This window comes from Cynoglossus semilaevis, chromosome 18 (assembly GCF_000523025.1).
Source record: "Cynoglossus semilaevis isolate Cse_v1.0 chromosome 18, Cse_v1.0, whole genome shotgun sequence".
In the NCBI taxonomy this organism is placed as follows: domain Eukaryota; kingdom Metazoa; phylum Chordata; class Actinopteri; order Pleuronectiformes; family Cynoglossidae; genus Cynoglossus; species Cynoglossus semilaevis.
This window is the reverse complement of record NC_024324.1, coordinates 13,670,682-13,694,361: the sequence shown is the minus strand read 5'-3', so window position 1 is coordinate 13,694,361 and position 23,680 is coordinate 13,670,682. Positions and strand designations below refer to the sequence as shown.

General features: G+C 40.6%; 3 protein-coding genes across 4 annotated transcripts in view; all 3 read left to right on the top strand.

Annotated features, from left to right (window-relative positions):
- Window positions 1-6,741: 6,741 nt before the first annotated feature.
- Window positions 6,742-17,864, top strand: LOC103394646 (importin subunit alpha-7). Its single transcript, XM_008332055.3, has 14 exons — window positions 6,742-6,910; window positions 9,448-9,581; window positions 9,693-9,785; window positions 9,945-10,044; window positions 10,342-10,436; window positions 10,574-10,705; window positions 10,801-10,889; window positions 11,413-11,512; window positions 11,709-11,872; window positions 11,949-12,027; window positions 12,116-12,241; window positions 12,401-12,528; window positions 12,679-12,863; window positions 13,361-17,864. Exons 1-14 carry the CDS (start codon window positions 6,907-6,909, stop codon window positions 13,546-13,548), a joined length of 1,617 nt encoding a protein of 538 aa, XP_008330277.1. The 5' UTR covers window positions 6,742-6,906; the 3' UTR covers window positions 13,549-17,864.
- Window positions 17,865-18,119: 255 nt separating this feature from the next.
- On the top strand, window positions 18,120-22,804 carry txlna (taxilin alpha). The gene is made up of 11 exons (XM_008332049.3): window positions 18,120-18,271; window positions 18,703-18,895; window positions 19,679-19,927; window positions 20,045-20,136; window positions 20,234-20,404; window positions 20,511-20,705; window positions 20,803-20,922; window positions 21,002-21,076; window positions 21,209-21,301; window positions 21,919-22,014; window positions 22,169-22,804. The coding sequence occupies exons 2-11, from the start codon at window positions 18,712-18,714 to the stop codon at window positions 22,496-22,498; spliced, it is 1,605 nt and encodes a 534-aa protein (XP_008330271.1). The 5' UTR covers window positions 18,120-18,271; window positions 18,703-18,711; the 3' UTR covers window positions 22,499-22,804.
- Window positions 22,805-23,219: 415 nt separating this feature from the next.
- Window positions 23,220-23,680, top strand: part of LOC103394644 (eukaryotic translation initiation factor 3 subunit I) — a 29,687-nt gene continuing 29,226 nt past the window's right edge. The window contains exons 1-2 of one of the 2 annotated variants that reach the window (XR_003052763.1): window positions 23,220-23,291; window positions 23,599-23,679. Coding sequence is in view for 1 of the 2 variants with exons in the window: in XM_008332051.2 (XP_008330273.1) it covers window positions 23,617-23,679 (63 nt within the window). In the remaining variant the exon portion in view is untranslated. The remainder of the gene's footprint in view (window positions 23,292-23,598; window position 23,680) is intronic. The other variant, XM_008332051.2, reaches the window with a different exon arrangement.

Sequence of the window (23,680 nt, the reverse complement as noted above, 5' to 3'; positions counted from 1 at the left end):
ACTTCAACCAGATCCAAATACAACGCTGTGGGAAGTCCTAGCCTCCTAGCATGTTTCATATCATGTAAATCTATTCACACATCTTCAGGCCTTGATAACGTCACAGTAAGGTAATCCAACTACCCTTCTTCTCACTTCACTGTTTTACTTCCCTCGAAGGTCACGCCAGCATTGACTTTCTCTCCTCTAACATCCAAATTAATTCATTTTACTAATATTCCAGGAAGCCACCTCAGAGTATAGACCTCATTTCAAATGCACCGGGTTGACATTTGAATTAGTTAAGCATCATGTGACCTTGAAGACATTACAGATGCGTACATCCGTACACACCATTATGGTCCGAGCGACCATACGGCTGTAAATGATCAAAGATCCTACACTTCACTTTGGAGATTTCTCCAGAGAAAAGCACCTCTGTGTTGGGGAGGAATTCACATTAAAAAGTCTCCAGCTGAATCTAATTGCTCCCCAGCTCCTCTCATTGCTTTAAGATGGAGCTCCTGCCACGCTGCGAGTGTGGGTATGTGTGTAAGGGAGAAAAACACTGTAGGTAGGAGCTGAGAAATATTGGGCCTGTAGTGTAGTGGATATTACACCCCTTAATAAAAGGCGGATGCCACAGGCACACAGGGGGGCTGGGCAGGGGGGAAAAAATGAAGGGCCAGGAAATATTCTTCGCTTTTAGGGTGGTTTTATCTCATCTGTGGATGATAGACCTGCCTGGAGAAAATAATTAACCAGCACTGGTGACAGCATCACATTTTAAATGGAATCTTTGATGGTAAATGATTAATTAAAATGATTATGAAACAAGAATGTCTGAAGATAAGGGCGTTTAAAGGGACGCTGATGTTTATCCAGTTGTGATCAGGTCTCCATCCATTCATTCTCTACCACTTTAGCCCTCATCCCAGCAGTCATCAGGCCATGACAGAGTACGTCGGCAGTACATCACAGGACCACACATACTGTACCGCAACAGGTGGAAGTACAGCGGGAGAGTACCCACGCGAATTGGACACACACATGGGAAGAAAGTGCAAGCTGCAAAATGACCATCAATCACGGATAAGTTCAAGGCAGTGATTTCCCTGCTCTACGGCGAAAGCACTCACCATCCAACCATGACAATGGGCCCATCACCGTTCCTTCTGCACCAAAATTCTTGCAATTGTTTTACTGCTTATTTACAGATGAGTCACTTCCTGTCACGAAAATGTGAAACCAGTGAACGAGTCTTTCAAATCAACTGGATTTAATAACTTATTGTTAAGTTTGTGAGGGATTTCTTTAAAGCAGGGATGTCAAACATACAGCCCACGGGCCTAAAATGGCCCATGTGGGGTTCAATCTGGCCCACTTGATGAATTTTGAAAGTGGAAAAAATGTTCACACTTCATGTTCATGATGTTTTGTCAAATTATATTACTTTAAATATGAATATTTTCTAATGTATTTGTACCTATTTCTATAAAAACAAAGGACAAAAACATGGACTTATTTATAGTTAATAGTTAATTATGTTATGATTGTACTGGTCCGGCCCACTTGACATCTGATCGGGCTGTATGTGGCCCCTGAACCACAATGAGTTTGACACCCCTGATTTAAAGCATGGGCAGATGAAAAATTACACAAAGGTGTATTTGAGATTTAAAAGAAAGTAACCAATTTCTGAAAACTCAGAATGAAGTATTAAGAACAATCTTTTATTTTGAAAATACTGTATTATTTATGGAAAGGTTTAATTGTGTCTCTGTCCCCTTTCTGTTTACATTTTAATGCCTTATTTATTTATTTGTAATCAAATATGTACAGTATATATATGACATATATTTATATATGTATGACATATATGCAGGTTATATTTTAATCACACCCATGATTTAATATTTTACACTGTACATTTGCAGTGCTACAAACCTGACGAACAGCCCCTCGTTGGATGTGGGAGTCATTAACGTCTAATCTTTAACTCATCTGTATTTATTTTTTGACTGTTGAGGAAAAGATGTCAAATGAATATAAACCCCATTACGGTGCTCTGTAATTAGTAGGTGATTATATTTTTGTTTAATTTTTTCTAATCTGTTGCTAAAGCTTTATTTAAATTCAACCGCCGAGAACATAATGAGGCAGAACCGCAGGTTTCGGTTGCAATTGCTCACATGACGAGACGCACAAACAAACCACAAATAACAGACAGAACACACACATAAACACCGCGAACACACCGCCGTGGTTCCCGGGTGTGGAGTCTGCCAAGTGCTCACCCATAATTAGGTGGTGATGTAGTGGCTTTTGTTCTCTCTGATTAATTATCTGCAGTTTCACAGTATATGAAAACAGCCAATTAACTTTGTACAGGTTCTCATTCAATTACCCGGATCGTACATGCGAAAGGTTAACAAAGGTTGAGCTCGGTTTTTGTCAGGGAGAAACGCAGGAAAACAAAGGTACTTTTCTCAGGCATGTGAAAGGTCAAAGAGTTAATTTGTTAATCCACTTAAGGTGTTNGCCTCTTCTATCAATATAATAGTGACACTAGAGGCAGTGTTTTGAACTGTACGGGGATGTTTCCACCTAAGTGGCGCTCTGGTGAAGAAAACCCTGGCTCTTTTTTTTTTTTTTTTTTGAAGCCAACTCAGAGGGCCATTCGTTTGCTTTGAAATAAATTGTCTTCTGCAGCCATCAATTGCACACGTCCAACACTTTAGAAAACACCAATTAATGCCGTGGAGAAAACGCAAAGAACTCCGAGTGAGCGGACTTTTAATTTTATCCAGTTCATTTGTGTCTTGTCAGAAACTATTACGCTGCAGAAGCTCCGGAAAGACTGCAGAGAAGACTCTTTGGTTTCAGCTGCAGAGGTAATTGGATGGATTTACTTGGAGGTGGTGGGGTGTGTGTGTGGGGGGGTGGGTTATGGGGGGTGCGATTGTGGCAGCCCGAGATGATCAGACCACCGTCAGGGTCAGTGGTGGTGTTATTTACAGAGAGATGTGAGTGTGCATTCAGACGCCCGTGAGTGAGTGTGTGGTCACGTTGGGTACCAAGCCCTTCATTACCTCCTCTCTCCAATCACAGGGTGGATTTATGGCCCCCGCAGAGAGGCTGTGAAAGCACAGTAGTGAGGTAGTTAGGTGCTCCAGCACACCCGCAGTCAGACACATCACCTTTATGGTCACTCCACCCCCATTCTTATTGCTGCGCGCGCCGACGTGGGAACGGAAACGCTGGAGATCAAACACCTTTAATTAGACCGTCTCGGTTGGTGCTGGAAGATGAATGACGTCGACTATTTTTTTATTTCGGCGTAACATTTTCTGCACATGAAGCATGGCGCGAGAAGCAGAAGCTGCTTTCTCACAGATTACGAACGTAATACTAATCTGAAGGCGCTGAATGTGCAGCGTTGTAACAGACACAGCGGTTCCTCCCTTGATGCTTCAGGACTTTAAAGCACTTCCCTGCAAGTCTGTGTGTTATTTATAGATGGCCCAGAAATAAAGACACAAACACCCTGCAACGTTGGAGACCTCTCCTCACCAGTACCACAGCTTGAGTTAATCAGTCTTATTGAGCTGCTTCGATTGGGTTGAAATTGGCTCGTCGGGTTCACAAAGTAGCACGAAGTCGAGTCACATTATCAATTACGGCGTGTGTACAATCGCTGTCCCGTATTGATCTCTTGGTGTCACCACCTCACACGACATCTCCTGACCTTTTAATATCAAGCAGCCTGAGACAACAGTATATTTGCAGTATACAGTGGAGCCTCAAGATACGAGCAAAATCCAGGACCGAGCTAGTAACTAGAGGTGCTCGTATATAAGGATTCCTGTGATATAAAATAAAATGTGGTTTTAATAATGAGTTCTTACCTTTGAGACAGTAGCGGCCGCTGCAGGCAAGTGCGCGGGCGCCACGCTCATATTTATTGACTCACTACCGTCCTTACCACTCACTTTCTTAGGACTCATCACTATTATGAAGAATAATGCACAAAATAGAGAGAAAATCATGTTGATAACGCTAGGGTACCCGTGGTCACAAACCTTCACAACCCAAGTCAATAGACATTAGTCGTAAACACCTGGGAAACATGATACGAGACGACCCCCCCCAAAAAAAATCTTGCGACCCACCTGAGGGTCGCGACCCAGTCTTTGGAAAACAATGCACTAAGGGGTTCAATATGGCCCACTTGATGAATTTTGTATGTAAAAAAAAAAAGTATACCCAACCTCAAAATTCCTAATAAATCACCCACTAGGGGCGCACTTTCACAGAGCTAATATGTAAAATGCTTCCATGTCAGCTCTGTCACCTAGTAGATGTAAGGAAGTGTTAGGGGTACAGAGAAGAGGGGAGAAATAAAAGAGAGAGAGGGTGAGTGTGTGTCCCAGTTGTCGGGTAAAAAAGTGAGAAATGGACACTGCTGAACAGATTTTCAACACTTTATTATGAAGACATATCTCCTCTTTTCCCAGTCACGCCCCACGTGCGCTGACACCACTGCTCCCTCCGTGCTCTGCCCACCCCATGGCGTTATCTTCCTCAGCCTTTATTATACAGAGCGTTCAGCACAGAGACAGTCAGATGTTCCCTCTCCCACGGGTGGACCCAACACATTCTCACATTTTATCTAACCCATCTTATTATCACACCGGCTGTAATTGAATTAGAGAGCGCTTTAAACCGGATATTTGTTTGATCAAACGAGAGCAATCAGAGCTAAACTAGTTTGGACACTTTATAGATCAGGTTTGAGTCCACAAACACCCTCCTTGATGTTATTAGCATTTCCATGCAGTGGCTGCGCTAATTATTTGTGTTTATTTCTGACGCGAAAACCTGCTTTGTATTTTGTAATGGACGATTGGAATGAGTGCGGACGACATATCTGCTGAATGATGTATAATTCTAAAGGCGATGAAAGCAACAAACTGTATACAATTATAAAGGGACACTGTTCATTATAACGCCCTCTGTTGATACAGAACAAAGCTACTTCTCCGACTCGGCCAAAAGCTCATTTCATTTAAATTCACTTAATCAGCATCAAACCGTTGCTGTTGTTGCGATGTTAAATGTAGAGCTAATTCGTTTTGCCTTTGATTTTGTTTATTTGGCCGGCCGTTCGCATAACATTTCGCTTTGGATTTGGATGGAAGTGGAGGACAATCACCAGAGGGTCTGCCACATGTACGGTGGCAGATGCTGCAGAAAGTCTGGCCATCCTGTGAGCTGCCATTTATATAAAAAAAAAACCCTTTTGGTTATGCGCCTGGCTTTGCTCTTATGAATCCATTACATGGGGCAGTCTTCACTCCATGGCATTGACTAATGGGTAGCCTTTGCTGCTCTGCAATGTGTAGGCTGCTGTATGATGTGCTTCGGCAGGCCTAGAAATGAGAAAGGTTAAAAAATGGCAGAAGGAGGTGCTGTGTAATCGGGCGTGATGAGTCCCAGAATTGGAGAATATTTAAACATTTGAAATGTTACACAATCCTGTATTGCATATTTGTATTATTTAATACCAGTAAAAACGCACTATTTATAAAACTCCTCCTAATAACCTGTGCATCCAAAGGTTATTCTGAAATCCCAGTCAAAATGGCTCGGCGTTATTCTGAAATCCCAGTCAAAATGGCAGTAAAAATCAGTAAAGCCCAGTCCTTGATTACGGTGTGAAAGCTGGGATGTATGAACAATATTTATTGTTGTCAGGGAAGAAGGTGTAATCATAGGAAAGGCATTTCAGTTGTGCTACTGTTGCAGTGACCTCACAATCTCCTTCTAACTGAGGCTGAAAGCACAAAAAGGCCATGTAACTATAGTTTTGATTGTGCAACATTGCCCCCTAAAGTTATTTTCTGGTGCCTACCCCCTGAGGCCCCCTCAAGGGGGATCCATGTCAGAGGACAATGCCACATTGCAAAATAGTACAGGGAATGCTGAATGTGAGCAATTTGGTGCCTTTGCTTTACAGCAAGAAGAGCAACGGTTCAAATCCTGTGGTAACCGATGGTCCTTCTGTGTGGAGTTTGAATGTTCTCCCCATGTGGGTGTGGGTTTTCTCCAGGTTCTCCAGTGTTCTTGCACATTCTGATTTGGAAATTAGATTTGTAGGCTACCATATGACATATACCTGACCATATACTATATATTGACATGTGTGTGTGGTTGTTAGTCTTTATACAGTATGTGGTCCTGTGATGGATTGGTCAACTGTCCAAGGATGTTTACACTGTCTTTTCCCAGGGGTTGCTGTGAACGGGCCCCAGCCCCCCTTGTGACTTTGACAAGGCTTAAGCAGAAGATTAATGAATGAATTAACACGTTAATGAACTTCTGATGACCTGCTTCTCGGAAATGGATTTTATGTGCACCTCACATGTTGACCTGTATATTTAGTATAGAATAAAAACATTCAATTTTTATATAGTATTAAAAACAAGCAAAAGGAAGACATGGGAAATTGACATGGCCTTTTTCAATGGGGTCCTAAATGTCAACAGAGCAAAGAAAACTGTGACTTAAGTCGTGTATTTCGTGTACTTGTATTCTGCAAAAGAGTTGCACTTTAGAGTAAAAGTATACATTTTTTGTCTTTTGTGTATTTTGGGTAGATAATAGGTTTTAAAACTAATTATTAATGTCTATAATTCTTCAAGTATGATTGTTAAATATGCTCTTTTGGTATAGGCGTGTAAATGACAGTTGTTTTGTTGGCGTTGAGCGTCCTCTAGCGGCAGGAAGTTGACATTATAATTAGAGTTTCCGTCTCCGGCAGCCATATTGCTTGCAGGAGCAAATTCTAGAAATCAAGAAGAGGGAACGGATTTGAAGATTGATTCATATTTTAGGATTTAAAACACTCTTCTAACGTAGAACACAATGGGTAAGCTGTCCGACAATTTAACGGTACATTTTAATGTTGACATTCGGAAATTGAGGTGTGTGGTCGGCGCGAGGGTGGTTATGAAATCCTCACCCTCTCACTGTTGTTGAACCAGGCTTGTCGTTGCTACGTAGTGGCGAAACACGAGTTGCTTTTCTAAGCCGTTCCAGTTGCTGTGTCATCTGTCACCATACATAATGAACCCAGGAATTCGTTAATATGTGTAATTTCGTTAAGTTGCTGTAGTTCTGGAAAATAATTGTGTGACAAGTTGGGCGAAACTTGTGCTGATGCTAGCTGCATTAGCACAGTAATGTAACCCACTGTAAATTCATGACTAAGCTTTTCGAACACATGTACGAAGGTTAGACCACATGCTGTTGACAGTTATTATAATACCATAGAAATCTGACCAACGTCTGTGACGTCTCTTTCAGAGCCGTTTTTTTTTTTTTCATGACACACGTTTGTAGTGTTAGCAGCTTGGCGCTACTCTAAATATTTCAAACATTGTTGTATTTGTATAGTAAGGCAGACACTTAGTGCGACAGGTTTAGGGTTAATATAAATCATTTTAATAAATATATTTCATTGTAAACATTTGTTGACGCAGCAGCTAGTGCAAATACTGTGTTAGCGGTGTCACTTAGCCCTTTCTGCCAACGGCTTAGCTTGTTGCGTTATTCAAAATATGTGGAATTCGTTACGTCAGTGTATATGACGTTAACCAAATGGCATTTCACACGTTTGTAATATTTATTTATTTTAGTCTGAACTCATTGCTGTGTCTGACACGTCAATTCATACACCTGTGCGCAAATTCCTCTCAGAATAAGCTCTGTGAAAATGGATAAACAAAATAGTCATTGGTGCACCTTTTTTTTATCCAAATATGTTTGTGTACACCCACCTGGAATTATATGTTTACTGTTTTAATGTCTTGTTTTTTTGTTTTGTTTGTTTTAATCAACATTGTACTGTATAGAGTTTTCAATATTGAATAATCTAAACCTTTTATTAGGCACTAGTAGGTCTGTAAAACATTGCCAGGAATGAAGAAATATTATGCCAAAAAAAATTAAGCAATAAAAGAAAAGCTACATCATATGAGGTGACTAAAATATAATACAATAGAAAAACCACATTATATGATACCCTGTTTTTTTCTTTGCATTTATGACATTTCAAGCCCACCATTTATCCCCCTTATTGCTTGGACAACAGTGTTTATGTTAAGAAGATTCAACATGTACTGAATTCTTCGGTAGTATACATTTTCAATGCACTTTGAAACAATGGGAACTTCTAAAATTGTCAAAAACTTCCCCCATAATTGTTCACTCTCGACTGAGTCACAAATGTGGTTTTGCTTCTGTATTATCTTAACACTCCTAATTACTGTATGTCTCCTCTCAATTCCTTAACTTCATAAAAGAGGCCTGAAGATGAATCAAACTTGGTTCTTTTCTTGTCATTAGAGCAAGCAGCCATGCATATACTTTTAAAACTCATTTGCACACAAGGCTAGAAGAGCTGTCTGGAGGAGACAGTTTTCTGGTCTACATATCTTGCCTAATTCCAGCTTGTACAACCTAATTGTGGCTGGGTTCCATGTGTTTTCGATGGGACTTTTCCTCCTTGCCCAAGTGCACAGACTCTATGACGCATCACAGAGCGCCTCCTTTTTTCCATAGTGACACATTGCTCTAAAGCGGGTCTCCCGAGAAATGCCTGTGTTGTTAAGCATTTTTTTTCCCAAGGCTGTTTCAGTGCCATCCAGTCACAATAGTAACAAGTCAGCACGGCTCACAAGCTGTGTGTGCAGCAGCTCATGTGGCTAACATTATTAAAAAAAAAAAAAAATCAGAAGCACCCAACTGCAGTCTGTGTCCTGCATGGCCCATGGCTTTTCCATCAGGACACATTACAAACATGGATAAGCCAGCTGTAAGTCTTTTTGCCGTTATCCTTTTAAGCCACAGCTTCATTTCTATTTGCACCATTTTTTGGAATATTTCGCTGGAGCTGAAGGCAAACAAGTTTTGCAACATTACGTACTTAAGGCAGTTTTCTCACTGGTGTTGTCCCCATTATTTTTGCTAAAAAACTGCTCTTGTCAGATTCATATTTGTTAAAGCGTGAAGCTGCTGTTATAGCTGTACACAAGCTGGGAACAGAAGATTTTGTCAGTGTGGAAATCAAGTCATGCTCTCTCAGCTAGTCAATTCTTTTAAACCAATGCATGTGTTTGTCCCCAGAATTTGCCCCAAGTAATGCTTTAGCCATGTGCCCTGGCATGCCTGTGTTTTTATATGCGTTGGCCAGTTTACCCTTAACTTGTTTATACATAGCTGTTATATATATAGACCTGTGTACACGCTGTTTCATCGTTATGACCTATAAATAGAGATGTCAAATGAGACATGTGGCAAGTCCTTTTCCATAGAAAAGGTGTAGCAGCCTCCACCTCAGCCTCAAGGAATTCCCGTACAGCACTGTGTTTTAAAAGTGTAATAACCGGTGTCTCTGTCCATCAGAGCCGTCAGCTAGTCCAGCCAAGGATAACTACAGGATGAACCGCTACAAGAACAAAGCACTGAACCCAGAGGAGATGAGACGCAGGAGAGAGGAGGAGGGCATCCAACTCAGAAAACAGAAACGGGAACAACAGGTATGTTACTACACCTGTGTATATCACACCTTCACTGCCTTTACTTCAGTTTGCCACACTTTTTGATAGAAACTGCAGTACATTAGCGTTGTCGTTCTCCTCCGATGCTAGCTTTTCAAGAGGAGGAATGTGGACATTGCCAGTGAAGAGGAAGCAATGTTTGAGAGTCCATTGGTGGACTCTTACCTGAGCTCTCCGGTAACGGTGAGTGACTCCTCTCTCAGTGTTTAGTTGACATGTCAGACATTTGTTTTCCTCTAAATTTGTTTTGCTCGCAAGAGTTTTAGAAACTTGTCCACAGAGTCAGCTGAGTCAGCAGTGTGAGGATCAAGTGCTGTAACGGTTGTGTATGTATCACTGTAGGAAGGAGTAATTACCAGAGACATGGTGGAGATGCTTTTCTCTGAAGACCCAGAGCTTCAGCTCGCCACAACACAGAAGTTCAGGAAACTACTTTCTAAAGGTACAAGCTCAATTCTACTGCAGCAACAATAGTCTAATCGTTAACATTTTAAATATTCCACATTCTTACTAAAAATATTATTTAAAGAAGCTACAACTGCCATATTCAGATATGTTAATAGAGCTGCATGTATTGGGATTGTTTTTTTTAGCATATTAAATCAGTATTTAATTTAGGAAGCTTTCCTAAATTAACAATTTTGGAAATGTTTATACCTCGCTGTTAATCCACAGCTCTCTGTGAATAATCTGGTTAATGTAATGTAAATGTGTTATGTGTTTTTCCATTATTATTCAGAGCCCAACCCCCCAATTGATGAAGTTATAAACACAGCTGGAGTCGTGGAGAGGTTTGTTGAGTTCCTGAAAAAGAGTGTCAACTGCACATTACAGGTTAGTGAAACCAATATATTTTGTGAAGTGTGAAGTGAAACACGTCAAGTGTTGCTTGCTGTTTAGTAGTGTGAAGTACTTTGGACGGTAATATAGTGTGAACTTGTCACGGCAATGTTTTTGCTGTGTCATCTCAGTTTGAAGCAGCCTGGGCTCTGACCAACATTGCATCAGGTACTTCCCTACAAACAAAGACGGTGATAGAGGCAGGAGCCGTGCCAATCTTCATAGAACTACTCAACTCAGACTTCGAGGATGTCCAAGAACAGGTGACACATGTAGCAACTGGAGTTCATACTGTTTTTTTGGGGCTCTAATTTGTTTTTACATAACGCTTATTTGAATGTGATTTGCTGTATTTTAGGCTGTGTGGGCCTTGGGTAATATTGCAGGAGACAGTGCCGTTTGCAGGGACTACGTGCTGAGCTGCGATATTCTCCCACCGCTGTTGATGTAAGGAAAACCCTTTCTTTGTCTGATGTCTCTCATGTTTTTTGAGTAGAGATGCACCGATTGTTGTTTACAAAAAGAAGTGTTTTTTAGTCCAAAAATGTATTCTTCTAAAAAGTGATTCAAAAATATTTCCCTCAATCTGAACTCAGTCACAGGTTCTCTCTTCAGTTCAATAACTTAAAAATAAAATAAAGTGCCCTGTGAAGCCAATTTTCTAACAAATAAAAGCTTGTGCTATAGATCTGTATATTCTGTCTCTGTCTAACTGAGCCATTGACATAGACGTTAAACTAACATTCAAATGTCAGTTCTAAAACCAATTGCTGCTTTACGGTCGGCCTGTAGCAGGCTGCTAACATAGCACAAAACCTGGAACAGTGACAGGCTGTAGCTATGGCAATATGACAATTGGTCCATTCAGGTCATTGTCCACTCAATCGATGCATCTCTATGGTCGAGCCTTCGATATTATTGTTTTGTGAAATTATTAGGTTATACACTTTACCTCAAACTCTCAATTCAGGCTTCTGACCAAATCTACAAGACTGACCATGACGAGGAACGCAGTCTGGGCTCTCTCCAATCTCTGCAGAGGAAAGAACCCTCCACCCGCTTTTGAAAAGGTACCGCTCGAGGAAAATATGCGTACTGGTGATCAAATGTCACATAGTGAAGTCAGATGAGTGAAGTACATTTTTCCGACTCAGCCCAATTGGAATTCAAACACGTCATGTTCGGAAAGCTTCATCTGGATCTGTGTGTATTGTTGTTTATGAAGTCATGATCATTTCATGTGTGTGTGACGTCTGCTCTGTCTAGGTGTCACCCTGTCTGCCAGTGCTGTCCAGGCTTTTATTTAGCAGTGACCCAGACTTACTGGCAGACGCCTGCTGGGCTCTGTCCTACCTCTCAGATGGCCCCAACGACAAGATCCAGGCCGTCATCGACTCTGGTGTCTGCCGGCGGCTTGTAGAACTGCTAATGTGAGTAGCGCCACACTCTGGTGTATTTTTGAGTGTTTTAGTCCAGTAAGAGTTAACATCTGCTTTTTTGTTGCAGGCACACTGACTATAAGGTGGCCTCCCCTGCCTTGAGAGCTGTTGGAAACATTGTCACTGGAGATGATATCCAAACACAGGTGCTTCACTACCACCGCCTCTCGCAGGTCAAAGGTCACAACCATATGAATGCAGCCACTAAACAAATCTCTGTACATTTTTGTGCAGGTGGTGTTGAATTGCTCAGCGTTGCCCTGTCTGCTTCACCTGCTCAGCAGCGCAAAAGAGTCTATTCGCAAGGAAGCGTGCTGGACCATCTCGAACATAACAGCAGGAAACAGAGCTCAGATACAGGTGAAGGATACACAGAAAAAAAAATTCCAACAGATTTCACACTCAGTATTGAGTATCAAGTCAGTTTGCTCGTTTAATTCAAATCCTTGACGGTCCTTGTCCTAAGGAAAAGGGAGAGATTATTTCAAAGGCTTTGTGCCATATCTTTTTCACCCACAGACAGTTATAGATGCCATCATCTTCCCAGTGTTGATCGAAATCCTACAGAAAGCCGAGTTCCGAACCAGGAAGGAGGCGGCTTGGGCTATCACCAATGCGACCTCTGGTGGGACGCCAGAGCAGATCAGGTCAGACTTCCAGTTTTAAGCTCTTGTTAAATTCAGTGTGTAATATAATATACTGAACAGAATTAAATAAATGTGAAAAATGACTTTGATTCATTTGAAATTCAAGTGAATTCTAACACACCTGTTGCCAATATCTTTCCTCCTGCGTAGATATCTTGTGAATCTGGGCTGCATTAAGCCTCTGTGCGATCTGCTGACGGTGATGGACTCCAAGATCGTTCAAGTAGCCCTGAATGGACTGGAGAACATCCTGAGGCTCGGTGAGCAGGAGATGAAACAGGAGAACAACGGCTCTGGAGTCAACCCTTACTGCAGCCTCATCGAGGAGGCCTACGGTAATATCACTGAGACACATCCAAACACACGCTCAGTATAAATGTAAACACACCGTCTCACAGTAAACAGTTTATGGTACAGCTCACAATATAATGTCCGTTTATTCAAACCAAAATTAAACACTTTTATTTCAATGCATACAATTTTAACACAATACCTTCATTACAAGCTTTTTAAAAGAAACTTTTTATTACAGTTTTACTGTAGTATTCATTACTATTGCTACCCACTTCATTACTATTGATGGAGGGGGTTGCATCGCTGACATACTTTCTGTGCAGCACCTGATTATGTGTGACCGCTAATTTAAACATTTGTGTAGCTTTTGCCATACTGATTATATTGAAAATATAATCGTAGGTACGGTGGGGCGGTGATTGTAATCCTAGCATTTGGACTAAAACCTGCAGTGCAGCTGCGAGCATCACACTCACATGAATTTTTGGTAAATTGTTTGCGATCACTGGTTTAATTTCGACCTACCACGACTTTTCAGGTCTGGACAAAATAGAGTTCCTCCAGAGCCACGACAACCAGGAGATCTACCAGAAGGCCTTTGACCTGATCGAGCACTACTTTGGAGCCGAGGACGAGGACAGCAGCCTAGCTCCTCAGGTGGACCAGGCCAACCAGCAGTTCCTCTTCCCCCAGCAGGAGGCCCCCATGGAGGGCTTTCAGCTATAAATCAGCTGAAACCCATTGTCTACCCTAGCATACCACTTTTTTTCATGGAGAACCTGCAGCCCAAATCGTACCTCTACATACTCTTACCTGATTTTGCCACTTCCTGACCACCTCCCTGCACCCCCCCCCCCAACTGACCACCCACCTCGGCAAATGATGAAATCTTAAACTGTCTCGCTCTCCAGCCTTAAAATGTCTCCTACTCCTCAAGCAGTGGACCGACCTCTTGCAGGGTAAACTCGTGTCACACAGACAACATAACATTTAGAAAGAGGAATCGATGACCTCACGGCTCAAAGTGAAGGTCTGTCCCGGCTAATTGCACACCACAGACAGACGTCTTTCTGTCATCGGACACTTATTTGATTTTCTCATCGGCAGTTACCGTGACCTGTTGATCCATGATATTTTGATACACTTTTTTCAATGGGACATTCCTAAATTCAGGACTGCCATGCATTCCCCGGAGAGGTTTGCAGACCGGGATGCATGAGGTGAATTATGCCCCGCTACAGCTGTATGTTTGATATATACCAATTCAAGTAGTACTTATAAATTTTTTTCCTTTTTTTTTTTTAGTTTTAATTATTGTGTTATTTCCCTGTCTCCCTTATTTATCTGCTCCTTTTTTTTATTAATTCTTTAATTTGTGCTCGGTTTGCGTTTCATTTCATTTTCTTAATGGAAAGCACATGGTTTGCTACCAGCAGGAGGTTTCTGCGTATCTGCTGATGGGAATAATAAACCTATCTGTATGGGGTCGGGTGGGGGGTTGCTAGGTTTATTGTGAGGGGGTGTTTACCCAAAATGTAGGGCTGTCTCCTCAGCTAAAACTTGTATGTGGGGTTGCTTTTATGCCCTCCCTTTTGTTTTAGTAAGGCACTTTTTTTCCAAGTGCTACAGTGGATGTAGAGGTTAAAACATTTGAAAACTAAATATAAGTAACCGTAGCACATGCTTGAAACGGGATATTGACAAAGCGACCCTTTTCTCCCTGAAAAACTCGGCTGTCCGAGGGTGATAGTAGTTAGAAAAACCGATGTTCGTCGTGTGCCGTGATATCTAAAGACTTGTAATAAAAAGTGATTTAAATATTAAGCGTGGCATAGCTGGGATTGAAGGAGGACTAGGAGCCAGTGGCAGCGGCTGACCCGAACATGCAGTATATTCATATGAAATTGCTAAAACAATTGCAATCTCTCGAAATCGGAGTGATTAGAAACGACATGAGGCAAAATCTTTGTTCTGATTTCTATCAAAAACACAGTCCTCCTTGTCAGCTCGGCTCTCTATGCTGCCTTCTCCCTGCTCTTAGATAGTAGAGTTGTTGCATTGTGTTATACCGTTATAACACACTGCCTACAGTCACAGAGTGTCCCTGGTCAAAACGGTTCACCGCCGTCGTCGTCGATTAAGAAAGGCTGCAAAAACAACTGAGAGCATTTGTAGTGAGGGGGGAAAAAAGCAAAGGAATTGAACCATAGCTCACTGGTTTGTTTGTGTAGACATTGATGGTGTAGTGCCGTGAAGCAGTAGAGTCGATATAATAACCTGTGGTGTTCTTTTTCACTAAGTTTAAGGAATGGGAATAACAACGGATATGTAAATGATTGTTGCATGAGTTCTTTGTAATTTCTATGAAGTATTTATGTAAATAGCCTGGTTAGGAGAGTGTAGTCTTAGAAGTTTGGCCAGGGATACGTGTCAGAAAGTCTAACAGCGGCATAATAATTTAAATTAATATATATTATATATGTGTATATATATATATATGTATATATATGTATGTTTGTGTATATATATATATACATATATGCATATATATGATGTACTTGCACACACTTACACTTGCATACAACACCAGCAGACGCACACCTCACAAGTGGCTAGTAGCAAAAACAGGTTCCCTTTTTTTTTTTTTATTATTAGTTTTTTCATGATGATTTTTGGTTAAGTTCATTGATTGATTTCAGGTTTTAAGTTGATACAGAAAGATTTTCAGTCTTGTTCAAACTGTTTTTGCTGCATCCAAGCCACATGACTAACGATGGTAAACATCAGTCCCATCTACCCTAACCCCGACACTAGATCTGTGCGGGACCCTGACACAATCTAACACCACGACCAGTGCTAGGTCTTTGTGATTGGAGCCGAACCGTGGTTGCGTGACGTTTGACTGACAGGCACTGTGAGGACGCTGTCGATTAGGTCGACGATGTGCCCAGCAGAATCTGGGAGCCTCTGTTCCGGTGGATGACAGAAGCAGCTCAAAACACGAAACCGTAAAGGCGTACTGACAACTGTGGTCTTTGGACAGTATGTAAATACTGCAGTCTGCCTGATCCAGATCACATTTTTTCACAACCAAAAAGAGCAAAATCTCCCTTTGTTTCAAACAACGTTGAAAGCCTTCCACAGAGGATGTGCATTTTGACCCATTACGGCTTCGTGAGTTAAAACGTTTTCCACAGAACGTCTTTGCTTCCAATTAACAAAATGGGTCAAATCGTGTATAACTGAGCGCAGAGAACATACTCTACATGTCATAGATGTGGAGCATTTACACCATAGGTATTTGGTCTGATGGATTAATATCTTAAAATACACCAGAAATGTAAGTTTGGGAGGGGGAAATAACATATATATGAAAAGTAATAATGCACTCCTATTCACAAAAGTGCCAACCTGACCAACAAAGACTGGAGGTTCTTAGGTATGTCTTTGACTTACAGATTTTTTTTTTATATATATATATAAAAATTTATTTACTTGAATGTGCACACATACTTGTGCAAAAAAACATTGCTGCTCTTTCCTTCTTATCTCTAAAGTTATAATAGCCATTTTTTTTCTTTCAGAAAATGGCGCTCTTTGCAATGGGCACCCAGATCTCGGCCTAAAAAAAAAAAAAAACACGACCTTAAATGGCAAACTTTACAGCGACTGGTCTTGTTCATTTGACGGTCCCCGCTCTAAAAGTCTTCTCATGATTTTCACTGTGCAAATGTTTTCAGAATCCGAAAAATAAATGCATATAATAAATATAGGAAAGTGTAAAATGAAGCCTTTTGTCAACGTTGTGGCCTGTGGTCAGACCCTTTGCTAAAAAATGGAAACTACGCTACTAGGAATGCTATAGTGATTTTCTTGTGACACGTTATGCAAATAGTGGAAACTTCAGTGACTATCATTGCATACAATTGCAAGTACTAACTGTATAGTCAGACTTTGTTAACCAAAGTTGTTTTGTCTTTTTGTTTGTTTCTTTGTAGTTGACAGAATTGTTTTGTTGTTGTTTTTTTTTCTTAATCCAGTCACGACTGAGAATCTGTTTTACGTCTTTTACGAAACTTTTTTTTTTCTTTCATTAGGCTCTGCATAAACTCAGTGAATATTCTGCACAATAATGTCCAGGAGTCAAGACCCCCTTCCCCCAACTCAAAAAAGACAGAAATCCACTATCATACTGCTGACACACTTTACATTAGATGAGGCTAAAAAGAGGAATACTTGACACTTTTGTAAAATAAAGATCTGGGATTCATGAAATACTGTTTATTTACATTTTATTTTTTAAGTATTATAGGTTTAAGTACATGTATGGTGTGATACATTGACAAGGATTCAGATGCAATTCTAGTCACTTCTGAGAAGTGGAGAAAAACAAAAGTCATTAGGACATTTCACAAAAATAAAAAGAAACGTGGATACGAGCCTTTTCTGCTTTTCCCGATCTTTTTCTCGGTCAGGATGTATTTCTGAGTAATTGTGTTTAGAGTAGGTTTGTCCTACTCAGGCTACATTAGGAGAAACCTATGTCATCCGCGGGGGTGTGAACCAACTTCACAGAATATCTCAAATCCTGACTTGTCTTCCGTCCTAGAAACTGTTTATGTCGACTGTATCAAAATCTAAAGCCAAAAAATTTGGCTTTTTTTTTTTTTTTCAAGTTATGTCTACGCCACAGATGTTTACAATGCTGCATGTGTCTATAAAGTACTTTTCATATGCCATCAGTGACCAGACTTGCTCTGGTCCTCTCATCTCCTATATGTGTATTTATTTCTTTTCTCTCGTATATGTTTTTCATTTGCTCAAATGTATCTTTCGTAAACTGTGACTTGACTTGACTTTATCGACTGTATGAATGAGTGACAGGAAACCGGTACACTTCAGCTGAACACGACACACAAACACGAACATTACAAAAACAATTACGAGAAATGGCAACAATATAAAAATGTAAAGAAAAGATATATATTGAATTGTTCAGTGGAAATACTGTACAAAGCAAATAAAGTAATGTTTCAACCCTTGTTAGTGTGTTTCTTCCTCACAGGCAGGTTTGGTGGTGTTATCTATCCATCCATCTTTCTGTCTATCTATCTAACAAAACATACTTGTCAATAGCTTTAAAAAATTATTGATGATCAATTATTATATCACGTATTGACGATTGATTAATTATAATGAATAATATAATCGTTGGGTAAAGCAAAATAGCAAAAAAAAATGAATACGTGGAATACTTTTGGTTATCTTTATTGGGGGGGAGGGAAACAAAGTCTGTCTCCGTGCCATAGAGGGCGACAGAACGCCAGACATATAGATGTTCAGGAGCCGTAAAAGAGAGAAGAAGCGTCTAAAAGTTATTACCGGAAACGTTCCCAAGGCTCACGCTGTTGAGGAAACCTGCAATTCACGGCGTCTTCAGCGGGTAAAGGTAAATATCAGACGAAATGTGTTTTTATATTTGTCTGTATGAAGCATACACTTGTTTCTAAACGTATATATAAAATCTGTAACCGCTGACTGGTTTCGGGTAGAGCTGTTTTAGGCTGCGTAGGTCGTTGAGCTAGTGTTAGCATGTGCTGCTTAACGTCATAGAAAAACGAAAACTAAACCCAGTTGGTGAGGATAAAATAATTGTGGAATTCCAAATAATGTCTCAATAAAATCCAAACATAATCTGCTGTGGTTTATAGTAGCTTGACTCATTAACTTAACATAGCCAGTTTCTTCCGTGTTTGCCTGGAATCTCAGGAGCATCGGGTCAACCTGAAAACTGATTTGGTAAATGCGTTCAAGTGTAGTTTTGGTGTCGTCGCTGGGAAATATTAAGTGTTCGAACGTCTGCGTGTGTCTGTTTCTCAGTAATCGAACATGAAGAAGCAGGACACCGAGGAGGTCGCCACAGAGGCTGCGGAGGATTCCCCACCTGCTGCGGGAGAGATGGAGTCGCCCCCTCCTGCAAAAGACAACTCGGACACCAACAGCTCCAAAGAGTCCGAACCACAGACACCACAGACCAACACACCTCCTCAAGGTGAAGAGGCTGAAAGTCAAGGTCAGTTTTTTTTGTCATAAATTTTCAACAAATTACACTTCACAATAAATAGCACAATCCCTTAATCCACTGTCATTTCACTAAGTGTTTAATGTCTAATACAGGGAAACATCATATTTACTGTATAATACAACAGACCATGTGAGTAATTTTTCCCCAGATGAATAAAATTTGGAAAAGGATATACTGTACATAATGATAATAATATTAAATTAAATTAAATTAAATCATTATTGACAACTAGTTTAACCAGACCAGAAGCCCAAAACTGCCACTGTAGGCCCAGCAGGAAAAAATATTAATAATAGTACTTTATAGGGTATATAAAGGTTTGCTGTTGCATCATGGGGGAATGTTTTTCTTTTTGGGGGTGGGGGATTGTGATGAATGATTTTATGGATTTACTGATTCTATATCTGATTTGTCTCATTGGTTCCTTTTAGTTCTTAAGATCAAGTTCGATTTGGTAAAGAGGTTATATTAAACAGCTTAACCCTATTAAAGGTAAATATAATAAAGATAAATTGGAAATTTTATTATGACCATGTGATAAAGCGTGTCCTTCCAGTGCAATAAATGGTTACAGTAAAATAATAATAATAAAATAATAAAAATTATTATTATTATTGAAAGATAACATTACACAAAAGTTGGTCTGCCTCAGATAGGTCAGTCCAACACTGAAGATTACCTAAAGTGATGTGACATTTTTCCCCAGGTGGCATAGTCAGACCCGTACAAGCTTTGACTGAAAGCAAAGTCATTTCTTTTCTTTGTTTCCAGTTGCAGAGGCAGCTCTGTCTCGCTGTGATATGGCAGACGAGCTGAGTCGGCAGCTTGAGGACATTCTCAGCACCTACTGTCAGGAAGCAAAGAGTCTGACAAATCGCAAGTCAAACAGTCTGGAGCTAAACGGTCTGAGCGGCGAGAGAGAGGAGGACAAGGGAGAGGGTGGTAAAGTCAACGGAGGTGACAGTGGGACACAGAAGGACCAAAAGAAGACACAAGACAAAAAGAAAGTGAAGTGTTTGGGTAAGGAGACGTCTCTATAAACACACAGTGTTGGACGTATAAATGTAAAAGCTCTCCTCTGTTTGACCATTCACTTTTGAGCAGCTTTGTTTTTATTTTAATTCTCTCATTGCGCAGGAAAGGAAATCACCCTCCTCATGCAGACACTGAACACTCTGAGCACACCGGAGGAAAAGCTTGGAGGACTCTGCAAGAAGTATGCAGAGCTGGTGAGTTTTTCCCTCCACGCAGGATTCATTTTATGTCAATGAAATACCGTTTTCAGGATAAAATCGCTCTGTATCGGATTGATTTTTTTTGCTGCAGCTGGAAGAGCATCGCAACACGCAGAAACAAATAAAAGCGCTTCAGAAGAAGCAGAGTCTCGTGGTCCAAGAGAAGGACAACCTGAGGAGCGAACACAGCAAGGCCATCCTGGCTCGCAGCAAACTGGAGAGTCTGTGCAGAGAGCTGCAGAGACACAACCGCACACTCAAGGTGTGTTACAAAACCAATTTTCTGCAGTTAGACACGTCGGATGTCGACACTTGTACAGCATTTGGACTACACTTTTCTAACCATTTTCCCACTTCTACTCACACAGGACGAAGGGGTGCAAAGAACACGCCTGGAGGAAGAGAAAAGAAAGGAGGTGACCTCTCATTTCCAGATGACGCTGAATGACATCCAGACTCAGATGGAGCAGCACAACGAGAGAAACGCCAGCCTGCGACAGGAGAACAGCGAGCTGGCCGAGAAGCTCAAAAAGCTGTACGAGCAGTACAAACTGAGAGAGGAGGTGGGTGTATTTTATTTGCACTTCACATTCCCGGTGAAATACCTGACAGCTTTTAAAATTAAAATGCCTTCTACTCTCTGTGGGGTATACTCACCAGCACATAGACAAAGTGGTGAAGCACAAAGATCTACAGCAACAGCTAGTGGATGCAAAACTTCACCAGGCTCAGGAGCTGCTGAAGGAGTCGGAGGAGCGGCACGACAAGGAGAAAGATTTTGTAATTATCTTCTTCACTTATGCAAAAAAAAAATTAGATTTGCACATGTGACGTCCCGGGTATTGTGTTTCATTCTCAGCTGCTGAAAGAAGCGGTGGAGTCTCAAAGGACCTGTGAGTTGATGAAGCAGCAGGAGGTCCACCTCAAACAGCAGGTCTTCCCATCCGTCATTAACAACTTTAACAGCTTTTTACACCTTTAAAATGTTAGTTTTATACCAAGTAGTGTTTTTTTCCCTATAACCTCAACTTCATGTTTGTTTGTTGTTGTTGTGTTTTTGTTATAGTTGTCACTGTACACCGAAAAGTTTGAAGAGTTTCAAACAACTTTATCCAAAAGTAATGAAGTCTTCACCACATTTAAACAGGAGATGGAGAAGGTGAGTGGTCGTAGACAGACAGAGGGAGGCAGAAAATGAAGGGTGGTGATGAGGAAGGTCGGCACTGCATTTAACACCCATTTCTATACCACAGTGTCCAAATATATTTATCTACACAGGGTGTTTATACTATCATGCCCAAAGACAGGAGTGGGACTATTGTAAGATAGTTTTATTTATTTTATAATACCAGCAGCTCTAATAAGCTAACATCTCTTGTCAGTGTCACGTCAAAGGGGATAGTCATTTGTTTTTTGTTCAGACCATTAAAGCAAGTGTTAATTTATTGTCCGAATAATGTAAATAGTGCTGCACAGTTTAAGTCGCACTTTGTTTTCTGGAATACCAGAAAGTAGTATTGCTATTAGCGTGTAAGCGCCGCTCACTTTCTGTTCACTGACTGTTAACAGGGGATGTCCAAACTTTTTGCAAATAAGGCCAGATTATTTTGCAAGACATTCTTTGAGCCATTAACATTAATTGCAAATTACAAATGTTATGGAAATTTAATTGTGAACAGCATGTTTCTATTGTGTTACATGAATGGTAAATGTGAAAAGGTCCTATTAAAAGAACTGAAATCTGCGGGGGAAAAATGTGTTTCTTTTGTGTTATAGATGACCAAAAAGATCAAAAAGCTGGAAAAAGAGACGGCTATGTATCGGTCCAGGTGGGAAAGCAGCAACAAGACACTTCTGGACATGGCAGAAGAGGTGAAGCAGCTGTCGGATTTTTTACACTCTTGATTCATATTACATTTACAAAGATTACAGACGGATCCCCTCTTTATCTCAGTTTAATAGCTTTGTAACTGTCAAATAGTATATTAAGGCTTCACTCAACCTGTAGAAATCTTTGTTGTAACAGAAAGCTGTGCGAGACAGAGAGTTTGAAGCCCTTCAGGGTAAAGTACAGCGGCTGGACAAGCTGCGGCGGGCGCTCAAAGTGGAACGGAACGAGCTCAACAAGAAGGTCCAGAACCTGAGCGGTCAGCAGGGTGGCGCCTCAGGAGCTTCGACCTCCGATCCGGGGACAGACTCGCCTTCCCCACCACCCACGGACTCTTTGCCGGAACCCAATGCATGCTCCGTCTTGGACACGACCTCCTGCGCCCACTCCTGCCACTGTGGCCCAGAACTCAGCACAAATCTTATCCTAGAAGAGGGAAACGCTCAGCTTGTCGCGATGCCGGAGTGAAGCAAAGCAACGCCGCTTAACGGTCTCCCGTAAAGATCCGGTCGATACTTTGCTTTCCGAGAAAGTCCAGAAGCAGGTCCTTCCACCGTGTCGTGCAGACAACCTGCAGTTCTATAATAAAATTTTAAATAGTTTACTGTGAAAAAAACACAACTTCAATTTCGGTGTGATGAAAGGCTTTTACACGCTCTGCAATATTCGAGGTTCATTAATTCTCTCTTACCACTTTGAAATATTGTAAATGAAGTTGTTCTCTAGATTATCACACTAACTGCAACAAATAAACAGATACTAAATACAAATATATTTTGAATTCTACTCAATATTTGAATCGGGATTCTGCAGCTGTTTTTTGTGTTCAAGGCTCTCTGCTGGAACACAATTGAAATGAACCAGGGTTCACCAGGGTGCATTTCTTAGTTATAAAATTGGTTGAAAGATTATTTTTGCAGAGCATCTATTTTAATTTTGTTACAGCAAGGTTGCTTTATCGTAAGTTTTTTAACTTTTTTTAAATTTATTTAAGCATAACCTCTATGCGGTGCTTAAATAAATTCGCTCTTACATAAGTTCTGTAGTATCAATAAACAGCCCGACTTCCACGAGTGCACTGTGAGTAATGCCTTTTTAAAATAATGTACAAATTAAGTTAATGTTAAAAATATATATGTAATAAAATAAAAAATAAAATGTTATTTGTTTTAAAATTCACAGTTTACGAGTGAGGATGACGTCACAACAAACCGGAAATTAGTGTCGGAATATTGACGCTTGGTGAACGTCGCCACGAAATGTAGGTGCCTCAATTTTATGTTTATTTTTATGTTTCTCGGTGCGCACATTTTAATATTTATTTTTTATAATGTTTTTAATGTATTTTGATAATAAATAATCGCCAGCGACATACGCTAATTCACTTACAGCAGTTGTTCGAGGCACCATTTTATATTCAGTGCTGTACTTCGGTTTTAAAATGAAATTGGTTATCTCAGTATTGATAATTAGTTTTTACAACTAAGATTTAGTTGATGTTTCATAGGTAAGAGGTTGTGCGAATTGTGTTTTGTACTGTATGTTTTACTTATACATTTTTCCTTCAGCATTACTGATTCGACTGGATGAGAAGCTACGATTACCGGAATCGCTCTTCAAGAATCAAGAATCAAGTATCAACAAACAAGG